This window comes from Rhinolophus sinicus, linkage group LG01 (assembly GCF_036562045.2).
Source record: "Rhinolophus sinicus isolate RSC01 linkage group LG01, ASM3656204v1, whole genome shotgun sequence".
Taxonomy (NCBI): Eukaryota; Metazoa; Chordata; class Mammalia; order Chiroptera; family Rhinolophidae; genus Rhinolophus; species Rhinolophus sinicus.
Genome location: NC_133751.1, coordinates 165,221,509 through 165,247,685, shown reverse-complemented (window position 1 = coordinate 165,247,685; position 26,177 = coordinate 165,221,509). Strand labels below are relative to the sequence as shown.

General features: G+C 33.4%; 1 protein-coding gene across 3 annotated transcripts in view; it reads right to left on the bottom strand.

The window, feature by feature from the left end:
• Positions 1 to 14,427: 14,427 nt before the first annotated feature.
• Positions 14,428 to 26,177, bottom strand: part of ITPRID2 (ITPR interacting domain containing 2) — a 90,399-nt gene continuing 78,649 nt past the window's right edge. For 2 of the 3 annotated variants that reach the window (XM_074338864.1, XM_019752841.2), the window contains 7 exons: positions 24,768 to 24,845; positions 24,557 to 24,684; positions 24,014 to 24,164; positions 22,897 to 22,962; positions 21,769 to 22,224; positions 16,460 to 16,577; positions 14,428 to 15,585 (listed from right to left, as the gene is read on the bottom strand). In XM_074338864.1, the coding sequence (XP_074194965.1) occupies positions 16,473 to 16,577; positions 21,769 to 22,224; positions 22,897 to 22,962; positions 24,014 to 24,164; positions 24,557 to 24,684; positions 24,768 to 24,845 (984 nt within the window). In that variant the 3' untranslated portion in view covers positions 14,428 to 15,585; positions 16,460 to 16,472. The remainder of the gene's footprint in view (positions 15,586 to 16,459; positions 16,578 to 21,768; positions 22,225 to 22,896; positions 22,963 to 24,013; positions 24,165 to 24,556; positions 24,685 to 24,767; positions 24,846 to 26,177) is intronic. The other variant, XM_019752842.2, reaches the window with a different exon arrangement.

Sequence of the window (26,177 nt, the reverse complement as noted above, 5' to 3'; positions counted from 1 at the left end):
AACCTGGCAGAAAAACACTCTTTAAAAGACTACCACAAATTCCAGCACTCCATGACATAAAATCACAATAAAAAAGAAAAATCCTAATCATGTGATGAAGTGGGGAAATATGCCCCATAACCAAGAGATAAATCCATTAATAGAAATACCCCAAAAATGACAGACATGATGGAATTAGCAGACAAGGACTTTAAAACAGCTATTATAAATAATGTAAATAAGTTCAAAGATTCAAAGAAAAACAGAAACACAGTAAAATGAGAAATGGAAGATATAGAAAGAACCAAGTGGAAATTCTAGAGATGAAAATATAATATTGAAATCGAAAATTTTATTGAATGGTATTAACAGCAGATTAGATACTACGGAAAAAAAATCCATGAACTTGAAGACATAGAACTAGAACTATCCAAAATGAAGCACAGAGTGGGGGTAGGAGGAAGAAGAGAACCACAGTGACCTGAGGAACAATATAAAAAATTTAACACACACATACATACACATGCACACACACGCGCACACACAGGAGTATATATGTAGTTGGAGTCGCAGAAGGAAGGGGGAGAGGTAGGAGAACAGAAAAGAAAAATATTTGAAGAAATAATGACTAAACATTTTTCAAATTTGGTGAAAGTATAAACCTACAGATCCGAGAATCTCAACCAAGAAACTCAAACCACACCAAGGCAAATCATAACCAAATTTCTGAAAACCAGTATGAAAGAGAAAGTCTTAAAAGCAGCCAGTGTTGAGGGACAGGGAATGGAATTGGTATCATTTATATCTTGAGGTATTTCCAGAGAGTCATTACACTCCTTTAAAATTTTGCATTAAACAATAGTGCCCTCATTTAGGAAGCATCCTTTTACATTGCCAGGCAACCCTCAATTTGGACTTAATACTTCACATTACACTAATTAAAAGCCAAAAAAACAAAAACAAAAACAAAACCCTTTTTCAGTATCTGTAACAATTTACAACCTTGCATTTACCTATACCAGTATTCAAGGGCTTTATTTTTTTTAATCGTAATTAAAATTTAAATATTATTTCTAATGATTAATTAAATTTTCAGCATTTTATGAGTCTGATTTAATATATTTATTCTTCTTACACTTTATAGTACATGTTAATTTATAGTAGAGTGACAAAATGTGTGATATTTATATTTTTTTTAATTTATGATTTGTAATGTGTTCATAACTTTTGTATTTAAACTTATTAAGCATTTAGTTTCATTGCCTATTTTGTTTTGACCTCTGAACACACTTTTAAAATTAAAAAAATATAACATCAATACTGATTTTTAGTTTTAAATAAAATAAATAGCAAAATATTTGTGTCATAATTTCACTCCCTTATTGGAATCACAACTCAGGAGGAATCACTCTATACTTCTCATTTTGATAGAAAATATAATTAATTATATCAGCACAATAAGAAGAAAAATCTCAAATCGGGCATTGGCAAAAGATTGATTCCTTAAGGATATATAGTTTTGTTTTGACTTACTATTTCCATTAATTAAGGTATCTTACAACTGTAGTAAAGTAAATGTTAACTTATAGAAAACTGATAGCATTTCAAATTATTTTTGTCCAATAGCATTGCTAATGAGTTTTCTTCTGTAGATGTGTAAATGGTTTCTGTATGGTCGAAAACATAAAAACACAAGGTTTTAAAATTCAGTTTAACAATCTTATTCTGCAATTTTTTGATTTTCTATTATAGTATTTCTGCCTGCCCAGTACATTTTTCAATTAGCTTTATTATCCTTCTGGTTCCCTCAGTAATTAACTAAATCAATCTTTGACACTTGCTAACTTTGTATTTGTAGATGAATCATATTTTTAATTTTTTGAAAACTATAGGTTGATGAGCACCAAATGCAAATAGAAATGGTGAGTAAGCACAGTTTTAGAGAAATAAAAGTAAGCATTTTGCACATTTAATTTATGATGAATGAATTAAAAACTCACCTCATTTGTGTCATAAGATTAGTTAACCTGCACAGGAGTTTCTAGTTTCAAGAAATCGATGTCTTTTGCACACTGTCCCTTAGGTTTATCTCCCAATAATATCTAAACACTGGACACAGTCTCATTAGCTGACCGCCAGACAAGTACACAAATTTTTTTCAGTTTATGTGCATCACTGATGTTCATTTTAGGAAAACAGATGGACATGAAAAACAAACAAACATACAAAAATGGGAAAAGTACAAACTTAAGAAATCCCCAAATTCTTTTGACCATCATCTTTTTTCTAGAGTCCCTAGCTTCCTTCTGACCTAGTGATAGGAAGTTCTATTAGACTGTGTACTTTTACAGGAACTTTGAATTTCACAAAATTTCTCTCTAGACAAGGGGTATGTGGTCTTCTTTCTGCAGGAAGTCCTTCTATAAAAGCTCATGTTCTATAAAAGACATCAGAGTTGAACAATGGGGGTCTGTTTTGTGGATGCCCAGCCTGCACCATACACAATTCTCCAGGGACCCTGACACGGAACAGTTGTAGTTGCTGTCTTGTGGTGGTAGTGGATTTTCTCCCCGAGCAGTCAAAAGATGAGGGCCAAATTAGAGCTCTCACAAATGTGTGGTTCAGGACAGCAGAATCAGCTTTGCATCACTATCCTGAAGCAAGAAAGTGTAAGTGTTGCCTAGTGTCTTCTAATTGGAGTGAGAAAAATACTAAAAAAAATAAGTGTAAATTAATATGAAAAAATTATCCTGCCAGAGTAAATCAGGAATGAAGATCTGTCAGACACTGACTCTCTTAAACTGTGTAAAACTGGACTAATCAAATGACAGTCAACTAAGAAGTGAGATTCCACCATCACTCAACATTGAATTAATGATTTGATCAAATCGGGTTTGTTACTTTGTAAGTAAATGACTTTGAATCCAGAAAAAGTGATTAGTTGTTCAAACAATAAAAAGCCATTTGTATAGAACTTGCGAGAATTCCATATATGTCTCTATGAAGCTTGGGAAACACAAACAAGGGAAGCTCATTCACATATTTAGGTTTCTATAAACAAGATGACAGAGAAAAGGATGAGCAGCTGATGTTTTTCCATTTCATCCTGTTAACATTTTACTCTGGAAATTATCACCAGGGCTAAGGTCTTTGGGCTCCCCATAATTGGATTGTTTTACAAGGAATGAAGCTCAACTGGTGCTTACTTAGTTACTGTCAACACTGCAAATACATGCTGCACAGGGAAAGATATACTTCACACAGGATCTGCGACAACCCCTAATATGTATCTACTGCAACACCAGCTTCCAGTCCCAAGATGCTAAATCCAAAGACAAGTATTTCAGATATATTGAAACTCCAGTTCACCTCCTTAAACTTAACATAGTTGAAGTGAATAAAAGGAAGCAATTGGACTAATCCTATAACTATTTAAACAGGATTCTGTCAATATTTACTGTTTCTACTGGCCACATTTGATATTTGCTTCCTACTTTATTTTTCATAATCCATGAACTGTTTCTAATAGAGGCAGTTAACACTGTAATCTCCTTGTTCTGGGATTTATGGCTAAAAATATTTAAGTAATTTTTCACTCACACTAGATTCAGTGAGACAGCATCTCCATGATCATCAAGAAGAGTTGTGTGTTTACAATGAAATATTAAGAGTATGAAAGGGAATCTGCTACTTTTGGGAATAATAGGTTAAATAGACAAATAACATCATATCTAGGTCTGGTAATGGAAAGAAACAAGCCAGCGTTAAAAAACTAAAAATCTACCATATAACCTTGGAACATAAACAATGAAAATATTTTGTTACTGTTTGGAAACACACAAAGCTCACAAAATAGAAAATAATTCTCTATGCCCTACTACACAGATAGACACATACATCAGCTCTCTATTTCTAGAATAAATAATCAGTCATTATAAAAGCCTGACAAACTAGAGTACCACGTTTTAAAGTAGATTCAATTTATTTCCAAAATGAGGGGTGGAGGAGAGATGAGATGTGTCCTTTACTCCACAACATTCAAACACTTAATTTTCAAAAATTTCTTTTTACTGAGATATAATTGACATTGTGTAGTTTAACATTTATGCACTTTATTTTTTATCAGGAAATACATTATGAGAGAAAAAACTCTATTTTTTTTAAATTTGAAAATCAGTTCAACAGTTTATTTGAAGCCTTTAACGCTTACTAAATTAATGAATTGGGGACATCTTGTTTTTCAAATTCCAGTAGTGTTAGAAATCTGAAAATGCCCTTTCAAGACAGAAATATGAAAATTTAAGACACATAAAGGAAAATACACCACCCGAGCAAGACAATAAGTAATCTGATATAGCACAACGGTAGTTTGAATTAAAAAGCCCTGCCTCATGACTCTCAGAGTTTGGGGATCCAAAACCCTCTTCATTTTTTATTGTCTCTCTTGCTTTCAGTCTAAACTGATATAATTCTTTAAAAACCAATGTGGGTTTCTTATGTGTCAATTTATAACCAACACCACTATAGTCAAATCCACAAAGCTCTTCAAGATAAACTCTTGTCTACTTAGACTTCTTTTGAGACACCTGTGGAAGAACACCCTTAGAAGTCCTGTTATTTAACTGAAATGATGGGGCCATGTAGGCGTTCATATTTTTAAAGAATCTTTCCTCTGTTTGAAATGTTTTGTGAGCAATGCTCTTAAATCCTTCTGAAGTATTCACAAAGATCTTAGAGATTCATTCTGGATTTGATTTTTTTCCAGAATTAGTAATTTAGTAATTTTTTTTAGAGAATCAGGGTATGAGAAATAATTGTATTTCAAATCCAGCAAGTTCTGGCTCTTTTATATTTAATGGTTTGTTATTATTATTATTATTATTATTATTATTTTTTAGCTCATCTGTCTTTCCTCACATTTTATTATGAGCAATGAGAAAAAAATCAGGTGGCATTTTGAGTATTCTACACGGAAATCTCCTTAGCTAGATCATTGAGTTTATTAGGAACATTTCCTCTTTGCCACATTACTGCTTATGACTATGTTGGCAAACTCTCGCCATCACCTAACAAGGATCCCCTTTCCTTCAGGTTTCAATAATATTTTCCTCTTTTTCCTTAAAGGCTTTGCTGACAGCCTCCTCAAGTCCTTTTAGGCTTCCACTAACACACTGCTTGAAACTCTTTTGGCTTTCATGAACAATCCCCTCAACACCATTCCAACTTCTTCCCACAGTCCATTTCCAAAATCAACGCCACATGTGTAGGTTTTTGTTATAGCAGCATCCAATTTCTAGGTACCAAAATCCCCAGAACTTAGTGGCTTAAAGCAACAATTATTTATTTTGTTGATGAATCTGTAATTTTGGCAGGGCTTAGTAAGGACAACTTGTCTCAACTCTACATGGCATCATCTGTGTGGCTTGACTGGGAACTGGAGGATCCACATTTGGAATAACTCACTCATATGGTTGACAATTTGGTGCTGTTCATTGCCTGGGAATTCAGCCAAGACCAAAGGCTAGAAGATTCTGTTCTTCTCCACATAGACCTGTTCTTCCTAGGTGTTTTGGGCTTCCTGACAGCATGATGGCTGGGTTCCAAGACCAAGCATCATGAAAGAACCAGATCGTAGTGCATGGCATTTTTATGTCCTAACCTTTTATGTCCTAGTCACAAGTTATCACTTCTCTTACACTCTATTGTTCAGAGCAGTCATGAAGTTTCAATCTGTTGCAAGGGGAAGCGATATAGACTTTAGCTCTTGATGGGGAAGTGGCAAGGTTTTAGAAGAGTTTGTAGGACAGGAGACGTTGTTGGACCCATCTTTGGAAAACATAATCTGTTACACTAAGTAAAAAAGGATTGCATAAGGAAATTAATATTTGGGGCAATGTTCCTTATTACTGATGCAGATACCCAAGGGATGTATTTGAATTTTAACTCAAAAAAAATCAATGGAGAGTCATTAGAAGGCTTTGAACAATGGGGGCAAAGGGGTTACAGAATCATATTTACATTTAGAGCAACCACTTTAACAATATAGGGGAATATGGACTTTAGATGAATTACTGTAGGCAGGAAGGCCTAGGTAGAAAATAATGCTATAACTCAGGCAAGAAGTAGGAGGGCCTAAACTAATGTATTAGCAATAGAGATGGTTGGATATGAAGGAATTAGACTATCAGGACTTGGTGGAAAGAAGCAAGGTGCCTGGCATAAAAAAGACAATAAATATTTCCTAAGTGGAACTGGAATTAAGGTAGGACTTTTACTTAGCTATTTCAACAAGGGAAAATGTAAAAAGTAATCTGAAATGGGTAGTGCTTCAAATGATATAATCTTTGCATAAAATATACCTTTTTAAGAGAAAGAAATGACATGGCCCAATCTATAAACATATTTTTATGTGCTTAGAATCTGTAAGTTTTTAATTAAAAATAACCTCAAGGATATAAAACCATCCACACATTTCTTCTCAAGGAGAAGTCAAATATATATTAACTACATAACCACCAAACCAAGGAATTATTATGAATATCATGAAGTTCTTTTCATAGCTATTTTTGTAGATCTACATCACCATTAATTAGGAGTCCCTTAATTTTTTAAAGAATTAACTATGAAGTTTTGTACCAGCAACCATAAAAATAGGTGTGCTGGGAAGAAGCACCTGCTGCGTGTGGGTTGTTTTTCTAGCGGTGTACCAGAATATTTTGGAGATGTCTAAATATTCCTTGTTTAAAGAAGAAACCAGGAAGTTGGCAGTGGGCATCACATCTCAAAAGTGCCTCTTCTTCTTTTTTTTTTTTTTGCCTGTAATGAGATGTCAAGGTCATAAAATATTGATGTCCACACTTCCTGATTTTCAGTCTGTAAGATACACAAGTCATGTGATTAAATAAATGTTACTCCCTTAGCAATCCTCGTGACGCAGAGTTGTAAATTCTTCCATCTAGAGAGCAGATGTTGACTGTCCCATCCATTGTAGTGCCTTAAAGTACTGTTCCCAAAATTATTTGTAATTTCTACCAGTTGAACATTTATTCAACTTTAAATTATATGTCTTTCAGAATTAACTTGAAAATCACTTGGCTGATACATATCCATTAGAACTCTAATATTCTGAATAGCAGAACTCCTCAAAAGTAAGTAATTATAATGCACTCTGGATATAGTACATTTTGGCTTAATTTGTTAGCCAATTTTTTCTCAACATTTTTTTAAACCAATATCCCACTAGTTCAGATTTTACAAGGCTATGTTTTCCGCAGTTTGTGTTTCAAAGGAATATTTCTCCAAATATAAAATTATAAAACTGAGTAAAACCACATGCACAGGCATTCTGTGTGCGCACACACACACACACACACACACACACACACACACACACACCACAAAACACATATTCTGATAATTGCACTTGTCTAGCTGAGAATCTCTATGTTTAGAGGGTTTTTAAAGCTCAACTCAGTCATCCATTAGTTCATTTTAAAAAATGAGAAAAAGAAACAGGAGAGTAATGCTAACAGAATGTTACTGTCAAGGGCATTCTTATTAAAAAAAATAATAATAAAGGGCTACAAATAGCCCAAACCAAGGATTCTGAACCCTCAAATCCTTTAAATAAATGATGCAAGAGTAATGCATCTCATCATTGGCAATTATCCCGATTAACTTTTTATTGTGGTGTCAATTAAGCATATTCTTAAAAATAATAGAAAAAAGAAACTGACAAATGTATCTAACATTGAACTTTTCCTGAATAAAATAAAGCTTAGACAGGACAAGTCACAAAATGTTGATAGTTAGTGGTTTATTTAACATAAAGCTGGAATAACATCAACTATATTTTCATTCATATTTGATTCAGATCATCAATACAGTATATCATCTTGATATTTTAATATACTGCTATATATTTTTGCTGTCTTCTCTTATTATCATTACTACTACCTCTTGCTAATAGAGCTCTTACCATGGAGTATGCTTGTGTTATTATATCTTATTAATCTCCCCAATAAATCAGAGGTAGGTGGTATTGTTATTTTCAGGACAGTAAAGCTAAAACAAGTAAGAAAATGGCAGAGCTAAGCCTGGAACTGAGGCTTTTCTGCTTCTACCGTGTTTCCCCGAAAATAAGACCTAGCCTAACCATCAGCTGTAATGCATCTTTTGGAGCAAAAATTAATATAAAACCCAGTTTGTATTATATTATATAAGACCCGATATTATATTATGTTATGTTATGTTATGTTATGTTATGTTATGTTATGTTATGTTATGTTATGTTATATTATGTTATATTATGACCCGGTTTTATATTATATGAGAATAAGGCTGGGTCTTATATTAATTTTAGCTCCAAAAGACACGTGAGAGCTGATGGTCTGGCTAGGTCTTATTTTGGGGGAAACATAGTAGATTGGACCACTTAATGTTTACACTCTTCTACTCACTTCGTTTTACACACACACACACACACACAGACCCAATTTCAGCAATATTTTCTTGTATAAAGAAGTGAATATAGATATCTTTGGTTTTTAGCAAATTCAGTACAGATGCAAACATATAGGCCAGATAATATGAAGAATTAACTTGTTTTACACAATCTAAAGTCTCAAATTCAGTGTTCAGACTAGAACGATGTTGAAAGGAAGGAACACTTGTTGGCAAAATATGATGTTTTTATTCATCTCTATCAGATACTATAATACACAGATTTTAGGAAGAAAAAATGTTCTCAGAGCATAAACGTGGGGTTCAAGGAATCTCTAAATAAGGCAATAATCTCTAGATCTTAAGGTAAGAAAAGAAGAAAAAGCAGAAAGGAAATGCTGAAATTGAGAATACACTATAAAAGAACTCCATTATTACTCTGAAAGTACCTGTGGCTAGGATTTTTCCATCACAGAAACATTTCCTCATCAAAAGATTTAAATACAGGCTATTACTGATGACTCCTCATCTTTTCCCTTTATTATTTTTTTATTAATTGGAAATATTAAGTACTTTAAAGAAAACTTGCTTTGCGGCCAATAATTCAACTAATCCATCAACCAGGACATCTTGTAAATGGATGGTTATCAGTTTTGCTGATGCTCCATATTGAGTTCCAGGTTTTTTTGTTTTGTTTTGTTTTGTTTTGTTTTTGTTTTTTATGAAGCCAAGCATTCTGCCACTTGGATTTCTAAAAAAAAAAGAAAAAAGTAGTTTACCTAGGGGTGAACACAAATCCAAAATTTCGGGGAGGTTAATCCCATTTTGGAAAAACATGTCCCCCAAATTGTGAATGATACAACTGTGTTTTATAACCCACATAATTTCTGATCATGAATCAAGTTTCCTTCACTGCTGTTGTGCCTCTTTACAAATAATTTCTGTCAAAAGGCGTATCTAGATTTTAAAGAAGTCAAACATCTCAGAGAAGACGAGCTGTTTCCTTCATTTCCCTTTGCCATTATGGACATTACAGGCAGAATGGACCAAGCTAAGACTCTTCTAGGAAATTCATATCTACTCTAAAAAATGGTTTAGGGATTATACCTGACAGAATTGAGATGTTATTTGTGTCCTGCTTTTGTTTTTTATGGAGTATTTGAAAGAACAAAAACAACCATAATAAATTTTACCAATATAAAAACTCTCTTTTGTGAATCTTGAATAACTTGGCTCAAATGCTAGTAAAATTAACAAGTTATCCAATAGTACAATAAGGTCATGAAAACATTGACTGTCAGTGCCTTCTACTCAACAGTGGTTCATTAAATGCATGTTGAATGAATCTAACTGTGGTGAGATTTCTCAATAGAAAAATAATAAATATGTGTATGCTCAACATTGGTCATTAAAATATTTGTCTGTTCCTAAGAGTAGGAGGGAACCAGCTTGTACCTATAGTGTCATGCTAAAGATTCAGCCACGATCAGTTTATATTAGTTGATTTGCAAAAGGGTATTTTGGCAGAGAGCAAGAGAGCTTGCAAGCACCAGAGGAGAAAAGCGGATGGGAAGGACAGCAAGCTATCTGTCTCCAGTGCTTTTCACCCATGGCCAAGCCCTGTGGATATGACACTGAAAGTATAAATGACCAAAGATGTGTTCACAGAGGATTCATGGAAAAATTGGGTTATAAGCAATGCTGCTTTGCTGCCAATGTACCATGTTTCCCCGAAAATAAAACCTAGCCAGACCATCAGCTCTCATGTGTGTTTTGGAGCAAAAATTAATATAAGACCCAGTTTATATTATATAAGACCTGGTATATTATATTATATTATTATATTATATTATATTATATTATATTATATTATATTATATTATATTATATTATATTATATTATATTATATTATATTATATTATATTATATTATATTATATTATATTATATTATACACCCAGTCTTATAGTAAAATAAGACCGGGTCTTATATTGATTTTTACTCCAAAAGACATATTACGGCTGATGGTCCGGCTAGGTCTTATTTTCAGGGAAGCATGGTAGTGACTAGATACAGCAAGAGAAGCTCTCTCTCTGCTTCCATACAGTGTATTATAATTTAGCCAACTGAGGGCCTGCGTAGAAGAGCAGAGAATCACAGTGGGTCTCAACAGAGAAAATAAGAGAAGAGGAAATCACTTGGAAATGATAGATGGGAACTGTTGGGAAGATATTTCAATAACTCTTGGGGACACCCCCTACCCACAGTATAAATGCATGAGATTTGAGAGGATATGTGGCAGCAGGTGAGAGAAAAATATTTTTTTAAATGGCTGTCATCATTACTGAAATCCCATTTGTCCTCACAGGCTGAGGAGGCCTGGGTAAATGCATTCCATTTTTATTCAAATGATTATATGAGTCAGGTTATTTTACATATCTTAATAGGTTAATAATGGTATAAGTACTTCTAACAAAACACAAATCAGAACATTCACTACTGAGATTTATCTGATGACTGCTTGTGATTCAGTCAAGAACAATCTCTGCCCAGGTACAAAATGGTGGTAAGTGTTTGTGAATCAACTCATCCGATAATATCTTCTTTGCAATATCTCAAAGGATTTTTTTTTACCTGGAGAAATAATAAAAGGAAGTATCTGAGACGTACTTAAACAAAACATGAATCATCTGTGAATGGATTTACTAAACAATTAACTCAAGAGCACAAATAACATATTACAATGTGTTCGACACAGGTATAACTTTTTAAATCACTAATCCCTTCCCCAAAGGAATGGTAAGCAACTTCAAATGCCAATGACTGAAACAAATTCCACACTTTAGAGCTCATCTCCCTTCTTTAGCATCACCAGCACGAGTTCTTTCCTTTTTGGGTCTTGTTCGAGTTCTTGACTGGTTAACTCTAGAAGCATTCAATGTCCAGTCCACACAGTCTATGAACTTATTACCTACCCACCATTAACAAAAGAGGTCTTTACTCATGCTGTTATTGCTGCCACACAGGGCTCTCCTGACCATTGTGTATTTCCATGAGGCCATTTCCATGAGGCCATGAGGTATTTCCATTAAGTGGTTCCCCTCATGGTTTCTTTCCTATGTGCTGTACTTATATTTGTTCTTGATTTTGAGCTTTGGGCTATAATGAAGCTTCCTCTAAAATGACATCTCCTTTTTTTGCTTAACCAATTTCTCCCTTCAAAGCATCTGCAGACAGGTAGTAAGACCTAGTACTATTTGAAATCTTTGCTACCAAACATACAGTTCATAGACTAGCAGCATCAATTTCACCTGAGAGCTTCTAGAAGTGCAGAAATTTGGACCCCTGAAAGTAGGACCAGATGTACTCAGAATCTTCATTTCTACAAAATCTCAGGTGATTCGATTTCTATGCATATTGAAGTTTTAGAAGCATTGCTCTAAGTGGTATTGCATGAGCCAAATTTTTTTGTTCCAAAGGACAAAATCTCTTTGTGGAAATGGATAGGCCATAATGTTCACCCTTCACATAATAGGAAAGTCAGACCCGGTCTTATATTAATTTTTGCTCCAAAAGATGCATTAGAACTGATTGTCCAGCTAGGTCTTATTTTTGGGGAAATACGGTAGTTGTGTGGTCCTCACTTAAACTGCATATTTAAAGTATCTCCTGAGGTTAAAGTAAATTCTTTGAAGTTCATTCAATTTTTTTCTCCTTAGCCTACAGATAAATCAGTTACTTTATCATCACTTCAAATATATTTCTAAAATAAAGCAACATTCTTTTCTGTCACACTTCTAAGTCCTTCTGAAGTCTGCTCTTCAAAATGCATTACTTCTCATATTCACTCCAACTCATATTATCTTCAATACATTTAAAATGGTTTCCTTTCCATTAAAGTACACTTTGGGTTTTTTTTTAAATAGACAAAGAAGAGACAATCTAATTCCTAAATGTATTGATTCTTTCACTTAAAGTTCTAAACAGTGTACTTTATTACCTTTTCTTAGAGTATGCTGTTATTCATTCATTCTTTATATATTAATCTTCCTCAGAGCAGAGCCTTAAAAAGAGTGGCTAACCAGAAAACTTTTAATGGAGTGAATGGAATGAGCAAGCAAGCTAGTTAATCATTGTTCACAATAGGTTCAGTCTCCTTTGGGGTATCCAAGAAGACTCTCATGAAGAAACGGACCCTGATATTTGTCTGGTATGAATGTTTATCTTTGAGTACATTCTGATGTACTGCTGAGCACACTGACTTTCTGTATACAAGCTATTAGTTATTCAATGAGTATTAGAGCGTCAGTTGTGAAAGTGAGAAGAAAACAAGGTAAAGGGCCTGAGTTAATAGTAATAAGAAGAAATTTTAAAACTATAGGAAAGGAGCTATTAGAAATGAACTTAACTTTATACATTTAGAATGCAGCCAGAATAAGTGCTAATTGCTTTCAATATTCATAAATGATTCCAACAATCATACACAACTCACTACAAAACTTACATCCTCAGCTTTAATTATGATAGAATGTTCCCTCTTCCCACTTCCTAGAACTGTTATAAATTCACCCTTTCCATGAGAGGGGAAAGAAGAACCTCTGCTTCTTCAGTTTTGCTTTATTCTTCCACTAGCACTACACTCCCATTTGTTCAAGTGAGGAGCCTGCATAGTACACCATCCCGTCAGGAATCCCCCAAGCATACTTTTTCATTACATTATTTTACATGCATTCTTATTTTCCTCTAAAAAAGTTGAAATATGTCATAAACCTAAAATTGCTCAAAAAATATAGTCTTTAAAAAAAAAAGATGGCCAGCTGAGCAAACACTCTTAACTGATGTAATGCATATTTCAAATATTCCTGAAATTCAAATGAGTATTCTTAGAGGAACAGTATGTACTTCAAGTCTGAGAAGCTGCCCATTATTGCCAACCGTATTATCATTCATAGTGACTCCCAACTTCCAAATCACCATTGCAAGATACTTGTACTTCTATGCCTCCTCGTTCAGGCTCTTAGCACAATACACACAAACTATAGACAATGTACATTCTTAAAAACATTCCTTTCATCATGCACATAGTAGTTCAAACTCAATTTATGCATTCTGGATAAACTTTGCCAATGTTCTCTACTACTTCAACCCCATCCTTTCCACGTCCTAGTCTTTAAGACTTTCCTCAAACATCTCCTTGGTGAAGACTTCTCTGACCACCCCAGGATATAGTCTCTCAAATGCTCTTTATTCTTCTTCACATTTTTCACTTGGTACTCCTAAACTTATCTATAAATAAAAATGTGCCTTGTTCTTCTATCTAGTTTGTTGACCCTCTCTTATTCTTTTCTAGCAGCTAGCATGGTGGCTTGAATATAGTAGCTTTCAAATGTTCAAGTATACAAAGGTTTAAAATGGGGAGAGGAAAGTAGAAACTCTAATAGCGTTGAGGTGCATTTTATTTGTATACTAGTAAGTGATCTGCCCATTGGCTCATCCTATTTTTGCAACTGTTACACCTCTAATTTGATTAGCAAATTCTGGGTATCTTGTATTGTCAGAAATGAAGTAAAAGTGGCTACAAAGCTGAATAATTAAAATCACTGATGGCTGTATTACTATTAATATGGGGTGTTTGGTTTACACATATCATTACTGTTATTAGAATTAACTATTCAGCAGTTAAATTGCTGAATAAATTGACCAAAGAATAAGATAATACTTTAATGGGCTTTTTTTTGGTAGTTTAACACTACATTTTAAAGAAAAGTTTTACTTGGCCTCATGGCAATCATTAGGACCACAGAACTAGATGGAACCAAAAGGCATCAGTATGTGCTCTTTCTCCAGTGTGGTCTAGTCTAAAGTACATTTTGGCCTCTTCAGGAACAGAGAATATCAACCTATTAGGTTATATGCTGTAATTCTTTTAGATCTTCTTTGTTACACATCAAATCTAATCCAAATTCTTCATGGTGTAATTGAAGAAAAGAAAGCGCTAAAAACATGTTATGTAAAATAAATACTTTATTCTTTTAATATTTTTTTTGTTTTTAGAAACCAGCCTTTGTGTGATAATTCAAACATTTATAAACCTTTTAGATTGTCTTTCAAAAAATATTGTTAACATCTCAACCACTTTTGATTAAAATTTCACACAAAGAAATATAATGGGAGTTGAAAATTATAAATGCTAAAGGAACAATTCTAATAACATTTGGTTGTTACTTTACATATTTATTTAACACATATATAACCAAATAGGAAACCACCTTCCTTTTTTCCATAAAACCAAATAGTTCTCAATGGTTAAAACTGAATTAAAACCATCTATTGTGAGGAGAACAAATCTAAATTACTTCCATTTTGAAAACACAAAACCAGCTTATTTCTATCCATTCAAGTCGAAGGCCCCATTATTTTGGTAATATTCTATTTAGTCTAGAAGACAGAAGAAGAAACATCTCCTTATAATAAAGAAGCCTCAACAATGCAAAAAGTACATAGTGTTTAACATAAGGCACATTTCCAACAGAAAAATACTACATAAGCTATAACAAAATTAAATTTGTCTCGGGAAAAGTAATAATGCTTACAGTGTAAGAACATTTAAGTAGTTGTAGGTAACCTCATATAATTCTATCCTACCGCTATTAGTAACTTCCTCAAGAATTAAGAGCTATTTTTCACAACAGAACAATTTTTCTTCTTGGAAGTGACACTAATTAACAGCAGTGGAGGGAAAATCATTGGTTTCTTCAAGCTCTCAACAAATGAATCAGTTATTGCACAGTAAATACCTCACAGAGGTCAGTGTTTAAGGAAGCTAATCTGAAGAAATATGCTATTTATAAGTTGGTTAAGTCTGGAAGTTTTCAAGTTTTAAAATTAATTCTACATAGGGAGTCGACTGGAAAATATTGACATACAAATAAATATTAGGCTTTTCAAATGGCTACAGTTTCGATAGTTTAGAAAAGAAAGTCAGCAAAGTGCCTATTTCTATGTATGTTTTTTAAAAAGATATGCATAGAAGAAATAAACATTGTACACAGTATACAGTAGCCCAGTTTAGCAGCAAGTATCTTCTGAAGCACAAATAACACCTCCACCAGTGTATATCAGTGATAATCCCAACATTACACAGCTAATACGATCCATGCCAACCTTAAAAAAGAAAGAGAAATGAACATTAAACATCTTTGAAATATATTATTAGATTCTTTAAAAAGCTAAATGAGAATATTCTCTAAATATAGATCTATAAACAAGATCCTGCTGTGATCTCTACACATCTGAGTTAATTCTTTTATCCCTGGCTTTGAAAAGAAATTCTTGTTAGTTACTTTATGAAATAGATTTTTCCCCCATTTTCTACAGCTGAAATTATATATTATACTTTTCAAATTATATTTTTGTTTCTCATATTTTATGGAATGGATATTTTTAGTTCTATAACAATATTATTCTAATGAAGTATATTACTCCCTTTTTCATTCACCAAGAATTACTGTCAAAATACATATTTTGTAAAATGTGTAAAATTACAGCTATGAGATAAAATTAAAGTAATTCATTTTAATAAATAAAACAGTTCTTTATAAATTGACATGATTAGATATGGACCTATGGGATACATTTCTTTAAAACACAAAAAATTATAAAATACACTAAGAATTTGTGATTAATTCTCAAAATCTTGGTCCACAAATTGCACGTCTGAAATCCATTATAACCAATGCTATCAAAATAAGACTCAGGTTTGAAGGTTCTGATTTCCCCAATTCCAGCATTTATTTACTATAATGAAATTTCAGTAAAATGACATAATAATCCCTTAGAAATTAGTATTATGAGATTTGACTTGCTTACATTTGAAAAGGGGTCGTATGAGGTTTTCACACTACAGGATAACATGTTACATACATTCTAAAAATTAAAATTTCATTAGACTAAACAGACCAGTATATTAAGAAAACAAAGTATTAAAAACTAAGTCCTAATTTACATTTATCTAAACTAAGAAATTCAGAAAACTTACCTATTAATTCCATTTAATGACTATCTTGCTTAGAATTAGATGATTTACTTGAAGATACTGCTGCCAAAAGTCCACTTACAATTTCCCGTCTGATTTCCCCAACAATAGACTCTTTAATCTAGAATAGAAAAAGATAAAAATAAGAATTTAGCAATATGACTGTCATCCGTTTTTATTTAAAAAAAACACCATAAATAGCATTTAATTCCTGCAATCACATAAATTGTAAAGAAAACTACAACCTTCATGTGAATCTTCATGCAATACAGAGTAGTGGGAAATCACATCCATTTATCCTGAAACCCTGATTAATTAGACTTCTAGATCTGATCTACCATCAGTCAGACAACTACATTATAAAATATCACATTTCTAAGGTTGAGAACATTAGAAAATGTTATTTTATGGAGTTAAAAAGCTTCTATTAAAGAATTTGCTTCATGACACAAAAATAACCTGGAAGAGTGACTAAATGTTAGGTTCACTTTTATGTTTATAATGTCCACCTTTGTATTGTAATTAGCAGGATGCTCACGTGTTCTCAATGTTAAGAAAACCCATTAGTGGCAAAATAATATACAGGTATATTGCCTGTTTATATTAGGCTGGTGCAAAAGTAATTGCGGTTTAAAAGGTTAAAAATTGACAACACTGCAATTACTTTTGCACCAACCTAATATTAACTGAAAGTAGAGTATCTAAAGCATTTATATATTGTTCTAATATAACACACACTTTTTAAGCGGAAAGAAGAAATGATCAGTTAGCACAAATTATTTTAAAGCATGAAAAACATTCTCTAAACAACTATAGACTCTAAAGAAATAAATTTTTCTTTAGTTGTATGGTACGTTTGTCACTATCTGAAACATTTGCTTCAGATAAAGATATACACTTTATTTTATTGCTGGAAAAAGCAGAGACCCAGGGGCAATAACAATTCCATCAAAATTTTCTTCTCCAGATGCCCTAACACTGCATATGCCTATCCATGCCCTTTTCTCTCTAGTAATATAGCTTCACCTCCAAATAGCCCTTTGTGAAGACTTTAAATGTGTATTTCCTGAAACAAACTGATAATGCCCTTCCAAATTAGCACTCAAGACACTTTCAACCAGCTTTTAAAAATTCTACATTTCCACAGTTTCCTGTCAGCCTGATCTATTTCCTAAAATGTCTCTAAGTACATCCTGAACACATCTCAATTGAAGTCTTTCCCAAAATGGCTCTGTATTAATCTGTCATGCAAAATTGGTACACAGTACACAGATTTATACATAAGTATCCAGAGAAACAAATGCTCTTTACCTACCAAACATCTGTACTGGAGTATATATAAGTAAATATAAACTTGTTTTACCTTCTACCAATATTTCTAATTTTTAAGCATCATCAAAAGTTTTGGAAGTTCGTAGCACTTCAGATTCATTTTTTTAAACAAGTATGTGTAAAGACAAATATTATGAAAACCAGAATCTCTTAGCCACAGGTACAAGCACAACATGTCGAATCAGAACCACTGCAAATCTGTATTTATAAAAGACAATGACTAGCACAATATTTGCACTTTCGTTGTCCAATGCAATATGGCAAATTTATTAAATATCATCATTCTTCATCAGTCAAAAAACAAACTTGCCAAAAAGCATTATTTAAAAACTGAAAATGTGTGCCAAAGTATTTGGGGAACACTGAAGTAAAGTCTCCACCATCATGGATGTTATCATCTAAATGGGCACAAAATGAATATTATTTCATAAAATATTAAGAGAAAAAAATTACTTAACAATTCATTAATAATATAATAACTCTGAAAAATGAGAGACCAGTATGAGTTAGAAGAGGAAAAAATACCAAATTCTCAGAGAATGGCGGACTTTAACGTAGTACAGTGTTTCCCCGAAAATAAGGCCTAGCCGGACCATCAGCTCTAATGCGTCTTTTGGAGCAAAAATTATTATAAGACCAGGTCTTATTTTATTTTACTATTATAATAAGATCGGGTATTATATTATATTATATTATAATTATATTATAATTATATTATATTATATTATATTAATTATATTATATTATATTATATTATATTATATTAATTTTTGCTCCAAAAGATGCATTAGAGCTGATTGTCCGGGTAGGTCTTATTTTCAGGGAAACAGGGTAGGTCTTGAAAAAGGAAGGATTTCAGACAACAGTGAGAATAGAAAATTGCTAACAGAGCCCCCTGGATGAGAGGGCAGCCAGAAGAAAGGAGCCTCACTGACAAGACAGTCCCTGCTAGTGAGTGGAAGGAAGTTAGAATAGAAAGGGTGAGGTCAAATGGAAAGTGTTTACTGTGAGCTATTTCAGGGAAAGGATTGGGTCTCATTTATCAATGTATCCTGGCATAAAGTAAGTGCTCAATAAATGTCTGAATGAATGAATCAATGACATCGTAAGAGAGCACAAGAGTGAGAAACCATATCTGACATAAAAAAGGGAACAGACAGTAGAAAAACAAAGGACTACAGACTAGCACTGAAAATGACAAAATGCCTTTAACAATTTATTGAAGGAATAAATGTATGGAAAAATAAATCAGTTCTCAAGTCTCCCATGCTATAGAGATGTTGGAAGGGTTAGGAGAGAGAAAACTCTACTGGAATGGATGGTAACATTGCTCACAACTTCCAAAAAGTGATAAAGGCTATTTGAGTTTAAGAAAGGAATGCTCATTGGTGACAGAAACAGACAATGCAAGTCTCAACTGTGAGGCAATACATCCATTTAATATGTATCTGCTGACTTCGTGGCAGCCATTACATCAAGTGATCACTAAAACAAGTTATAATAAGAACAGAGTCAAGCTGTGTATTTATCAAAATTTATGTTTAAAGCACGTCAGATGAACTGTAATGAGCATATTAAAAGACATGAATCAAGTCTAGGAACTTCAATAACAAAGAACAACTGAACATAAAGCAATATATGTTTATGCTTTGACTACTGTGGGCACATGTTCGTTCATTCTATTAAGTAATCTTTTTATTTACTTTTTAAAAAAATATATAATAAGTAAACAGTTTCAGGCCACTGATTATATACACCAATAACCACCTGGGCAAACTGCAGGAGAGTGTATTTTTCCCCCACTACAACACATACAATCTGGGCAGAAAAGAGGTAGCTTTAATCTAACAAAAGCTTAGTGATTGAATGAGTGTGAAAGGGCTTTCTTTCAATGCTCTCCTTCAAAAAACGAATTCTGCTGTATTGATATATTATAAATAATGAAAGCATTCTTTCTAAAAACTTCACATATCATGAAATGATGGAAACCAAACCCTGACAGACATTGTTCTCATGCGCTCATCAACGCAGTAAGAAAACTTCCCTGCAAGTGTCTGCCACACATGCTTAATCCTCACCTGCAAACTTGTTCAATCCAAGTTGAAAGCTTGCCTTCCTGAATAGCGGCTTTGTTAATGGGGTCAAGGACCCAGAATTTACTGGGAAGACAGAATCAAATTTTCTTGGTAGCTGATACAATAAAACTGGAATGCAGTACCAAGTGTATTTAAGTAAAAAGATGATGGATTTGAAATGTATGGCATCAAGACCAATCTGAATTTTAAATATTTTGTAAACAAAGTTTAACAGAATTCCACTGTAATTAAGATGATAGGAACACAATTCACTTTTTAAATTATAAATGGTGTTGGACTAATTTATCAATTAATATATGCTTTTAAAATGCTTCAAAATAGTTTACTCTCTTAAGTACATCAACATTCCTCTTTTCTTGTTTGACCTGTACATTTTGCATGGCAAGTCGTTTATTTTGTAGACAATAAGAGGGTAAATGTTAATAGGCCCAACTTCCTCTACACTGCCAAATTCTGAATTAGGGAGTTTCTAATTAATGGGTTTAGTAACAAATTCTGAAAAATTCTTGAAACATTTGCCTTGCATGTCAGTTTAAATGTCTTCAAATTATAAAATCTTCTATGCCTAATGGGAGGTTTTTATAATGTTAAATAATTCTCTAGGAGAGAACAACTGAATTTCTATATGCTATGTTCTATCAGTCAAAAATCAATGCTCTCGTCTACGAATGATTTACTCCTGCGAAATTACACAGAGTACACATCAGACCATCCATTAACGACTTTAAAAATGAGGACTCAAGTGTACATTAAGGTAGTATTTGTGCCCAATGAGTAACATAAAGTCAAGTTCTCAAGGAAAACTTCTAAGCCAAAGCAAACTAAAGGGAACAAAACTATCACATTTCTGCAGCTGCTGGAGGGGGTTGTTACTTTCTCAGTTAACAAATATAGCATGAAGAAAAACAGTTACTTAATTTCACTCAAAATTGAGCTTTGACATGAAACATTGATGAAAATGAACCATAATCCGTCATACAAGGTGGATGTACAGAGCTTGCTAAACATTAGCCAGCTACAACAAACTTACAAACATAATTACATATGTAGGACAAACACATTTACAGAATTAAGACCTTTCAAACTTTAAGTTGGTATTTCATGTCATGAAAAGAAATTACATACATTCAGTCTGTTCTGCTATAATGCTTGTGTTGAAAAAGTGAATTTGTCTCAACATGACTAAAATATTAGGAAACAATTGTCTCCCTTTTTAAATTTTATATATATAAATTCCTTTTAAGTACCTGATCCTAGTGACAAAAACAGCTATTTTACTAATTTTCACAATTAACTTTGACCTTTGATTACTAATCTTCCTATTTTTTTGCAATTCTTTTGGTAACCTAGAACTATGGTTAAATGCTTCAGGTTTGCACACTGCTATTCTCCAGAGTAAACCTTTACATTCTGTATTTCTATCTTTGAGCAACTCATATAATTTCCATATTACTCCACAAATAGATCTAATTATTTATACTTGTTAAAGTCACAACACCATTTTCTAATGTCAATTGATACTATAAAATGACACTATAAATTCCTGGAAGGAATTTGTCTGAACTGTAATCCCTCATTTTACAAACGTGGAAACAGATCTAAAGAGTTTGTCACCTGTTTATCTACACTGTCTTCAGCAGAGTGAATATACACAATGGCAATTATTTTACACTGAAGTATGAAATTTACCAAAATGCCATTACAAACATTACAAAAATATCTTAGTGGACACAAGCTGGATCAATGGGGAAGTTCATTTGAAAGCTCTCTAAAAATTACTGAATACAGTGAATCAAAGGAATGTCTTATAAATAATTAATGTTCAAATAAAACCCCCTCCAACACTTATCGCCAAATAAATTATTAAGCATGGATCTTACTCACCTCCCGTATGACTTGCTGCAACTCATCTTGCTCCACATTTTTATGCATTTCCTCAGCAGCTGACATTAATGGGGTTTTTCCATACCTTTCTTCCACTTCAGATTTAGGTCCTATAGCCTCTGAAGCTTCTTCAGCTGCTCCAGCTTCCTCAGAACTTTCCACTTCTGGAGGCGTCTGCACAGAGCCTATTCTAGAAGGAGCAGTTGGCGTTAGGGCCACAGATGCTCGGAATACTTTCTTGTTTGATCTCCGATGGGTCTTGGGTTTGCCTGCCGAGTCACTAGAAGGTACTCCAACTCTACCATTAGCAGGAGAAGGACCAGAACATACAGAAGACGACTCTGATGTTGCTTGGGAGAAAACAGATTCTGAGCTCTCTCCAGGAGGAATATCAAATCCAAGTCCCAGGCCCAATTCAGATTTCAGATATGACTGTTCCCTCATCAATTCAGTGACCTGTAGATCAGAAAAATTATAACTCTCCTCTCTTGAAATGAAGATTGGTAGTTCAAATAAATTAAAATCCTAGCTCTGATTACTGCCAGAAATCACTTGTAAAGACATGATTCTAATTCATTCATTTAGTAACTACTCAATTTCATTTGCAAAAACGGCAAAGAAAATTTACATTCATAGTGCGATCAAGCCACAAGATTTGTTAGCCAGAATATTTAGTTGGATGAAATTTTACTGGTTACCACAGGGTGTCCAAATTATTTGTAAGGAATAGTAACTAGTGAAAAAGCAAAAAGCTACTTATAATGCTTTTGCCCCCAAATGAACCAATATGTTTCAAGTATAATAAAAATCAGACTTTTGTTCAAAAAGTAGTTAATCTTACAGATCCAATTACCTAAAGGACCTGGAATCAAACTTTAAAAGAACATTTCCCTTGGCATATAAATTAAATATTTTTTATGATGCATTATCTTCTTTAGGCCATAAAGATAAATCACTATTGCAATTAACTGGCTTTGTAGTGGCCTAAGATGGCAATGGCCTTTCAGAAGTGTCAAACTCAGTTCCAATCAATTTAACTAAAAAAATTCATTTATGATAGGTAAATTATGTATTTATGAAATTCTGTATCATTCCCTTGCCCAGTGATTTAAAAAGAGAGAGGCTTACTGGTTCCATTACATTCAATGGAGAAGGGCATGACAAGTTATCAGCACTTCTACTGCCACACATTCCCTGAAAAAGAAAGAACAATTTACATAGATGTGTGTGTGCATATTTTTTCAAACTGCAACTTATTTACAATAAAATGAATCAGCTAATTATTTCCCTGAAGTATTCCATTATGTCATAAACATCACCCTCAACTGTCATAGGACCCTATAAAATGTATTATTGTGACTGAAGGTGATTGGAGATGGTCTGATTCTCTGCTATTACCAACACACATTTCTCAGAATAATGGATAAAAACCTTTTATGGGAAAGTATGTTAATCAACAATTTAGGATATTCTTATTCTATGCTACTCATACATATGTGCACACACGCACTCTTATTCTACTGATTCTACTCCATGTGTGCGTATTTATGTGCGTGTGTATTCATCCATTTATTCTTAACAAAAATCAAGTTGTTCGGGTAACAAAGAGAAGTTCACTATTTCAACATTTCAAAACAATATATTCTACAACTGCAAAGATATTAACAAAAATTAAAATAACTGCTAAAGTTCAAATTTCATAGAAAGGAACATCATGAGAAACACAAAAATTTCTACAAATAAAGAGCAACAGTCTTTCTTTTTAGTCTCTTGGTTGTATACATGTTTTCTGCCTTTACGAAGATTTCATTTGATTCTTTAAAAAACATAAATAGAAAAAAATACAAAATAAAAGTTTAAAGAGAATAATTATTTATTCAAAGGTAAGGAAGGGAAAAAAGAGTGAAATATATATTTGTGTTCTTTGCAGTCATATAGTGATTAAAATCTAAATTAGTCATATATTAACCCATTATCATTTTTCCTTTAAAACCCTAAACTTTTGTATTGCTTCTTGTTCTCTCTGACTAAAAATTATGATTAAAATTTTTCAATGTATTTCTAAATATACTAAATGTTTAAGAAAATATTCACATGTATTCACTGATTTGAGGGAAAGGCTCCTTTAAAATATGCATGCCACTAATGCCATTAGAACAAGTGTTTTTAAATTAAGGCATATATAGAACATTATGACTAAATCCTTACTGCAAACTATTGCGAAGCCCCAGGGTGCTTCACGTACCACAAGTGCTGAGGAGCGGAAGGGGGACGGTATATGCGTGGAACGCAGCTGTTCTTCCAGGCCCAGCAGACGCTCCTCCAGCTGTAGCTCCAGGTCTTCAAGTTCCATTCGGACTGAATTTCTCAAACTCTGGAGCTGATCAACTTCATACCTATGGATATGGGGACAGGCACAAAGTCTAAAAAAAACCAGTCTTGGGATTGATATTTACAATTCTCTCACCAGCTATCAGAAGGTATTGAAATTCCAAGTTCTATAAATGGGCAACTGCAATATGTGTAACCACCAGAACAAATGGTCTTCCTCTCCTCTTTCTCACCAATATCCCAAACACTAAAAAATACATTACAGCCACTACCTTCCTCAATACGTCGAAGGCAGAGAAGTTTACTTAGAAAAACATTATGCCTAATTTTATTTACAGATGCACAAAATAAAGGATACACAAAAATAAAACCTAGCTTTAAAAAAAACAAAAATCTTGAAAATGCTTTTTAGAATAAAAAATATTTTGAGTTCCATTAAGACAAAATGAACTTTTACCTCTCTTCCTCAGTCATATGCTGATATACCATGGTTTGCTGACGTAGCATTGCCAATTCTAAATCCATCATTTGCGTTCTAAACAAATTCAGGTTCCGCCTCATTACCTGGAGCTCCTGAAAAGTATTCTAAAATACAATATCACAAAATTACACTTCCAAATCATACACATTATTTTGTAACTAACACAAAGACTTAAGTCAGAACTTACTTCACAAAGAGGTAGAACAGATGATTTCTGAGTACTATATGGAGCAGCAGCAAAGTCAGGTCCTCTCATCAAAGGGTACTTCAAAAGAGTGAAAGTACAGTTACAAATCAATGTTAAAATGACTTCTACATTAATTAAGGTATTAAAAAGGCGGAATTTGGGGCCTTTTATTTTTCTCTTTGAGGCTCCTCCAAAAACCCAAAGAAAAACTTCTTATGGTAAGCAGGGACCAAATAAATCAGTCCCTAATGCTACCTGTTATTCCTATGTGTTTCAAGTATGAGTCCACTCGGAATGAGGCTGAGTCAAAGGACTATTTATAGTTCATCTATGTCTTACAGGACTTTCCTCTTGTTGAGAAAGTAAAAAAAGAAAAAAAAATGGAGAAGCAATCAGCAAATGTCATTCTTAAATAAGAGACTATTGACTTGGATGCAGTGAGTAGCAAGCAATCATCACATTCACTCTTAGACATTTAAGCATCTACCATGTCACTATTTTATGTAGTAAGGAGAAAAAGACAAAAGGAAGATAAAAGGCATTCCCAGCCTTCAAGTGTTCTCACAGTGCAAGAAAGAAATAAGAGGAATTTTAAAAATTATTATAATATTGAGGTACAGGGGAGTACTATGATGGAACTAAAAATTCAAATTAGGGGACTAAGTGTTCCCAACAGTGGCGATACCTGAACTAAGCCCTAACTGTAAACAGGAGTTAATCAGGCAAAGAAAGGCAAAAATGGGGCATTCCATGCAGGAAAAAAAAAGTGGCACATGTGAAAACAGATACCTAGGAACACACAACTATTAGAGACCTGCACGCAGTCCAATATGGCTGCAGCGCACACATAAGGAATGAGTCTGGGTAGATAGGCAAAGGCCAGGTCACAAATAACATCTATCTGTTGAGGTGGGGTGGGGAAATTCATTAGCTGAGTTATTGACAGGACATCTAAGAGCAGAAGAGCATACTTAGAGCAGCAGAACAAGCTGGCCTAGCCAGAGAGGTGAACCATGGGGGTGCAGGTAGACAGGGCCCTGGGAATCCCCAGGTTCACATAATTACAGCTGAAAGGTTGAATGTCTCACTCATACATAGAACTACATTTTGTAAAGAGGAAGAAGAAACGTCTACATTCTGGTTAGACTGAAATTCATTAGAGACACTTGTAATGAGGATAAAATCTATATTTAAAAGGAGGTATATTTTACTACATAACTTGGAAAAGTCATAACTTTAATTTTTACTTTCAAAGTGGCTTCCTGTCTAGTGTGTTATCATGGTAAGAGATCTGTTATATACATTCTAGGCCTTCTAACTCCTAGCTGAATACTCTGATCACTGCATTACACTGTCATTTTCTTCATTTCCTTAATTGTCTGAATGTAAGTAGTTCAGAGAGAGATTTAG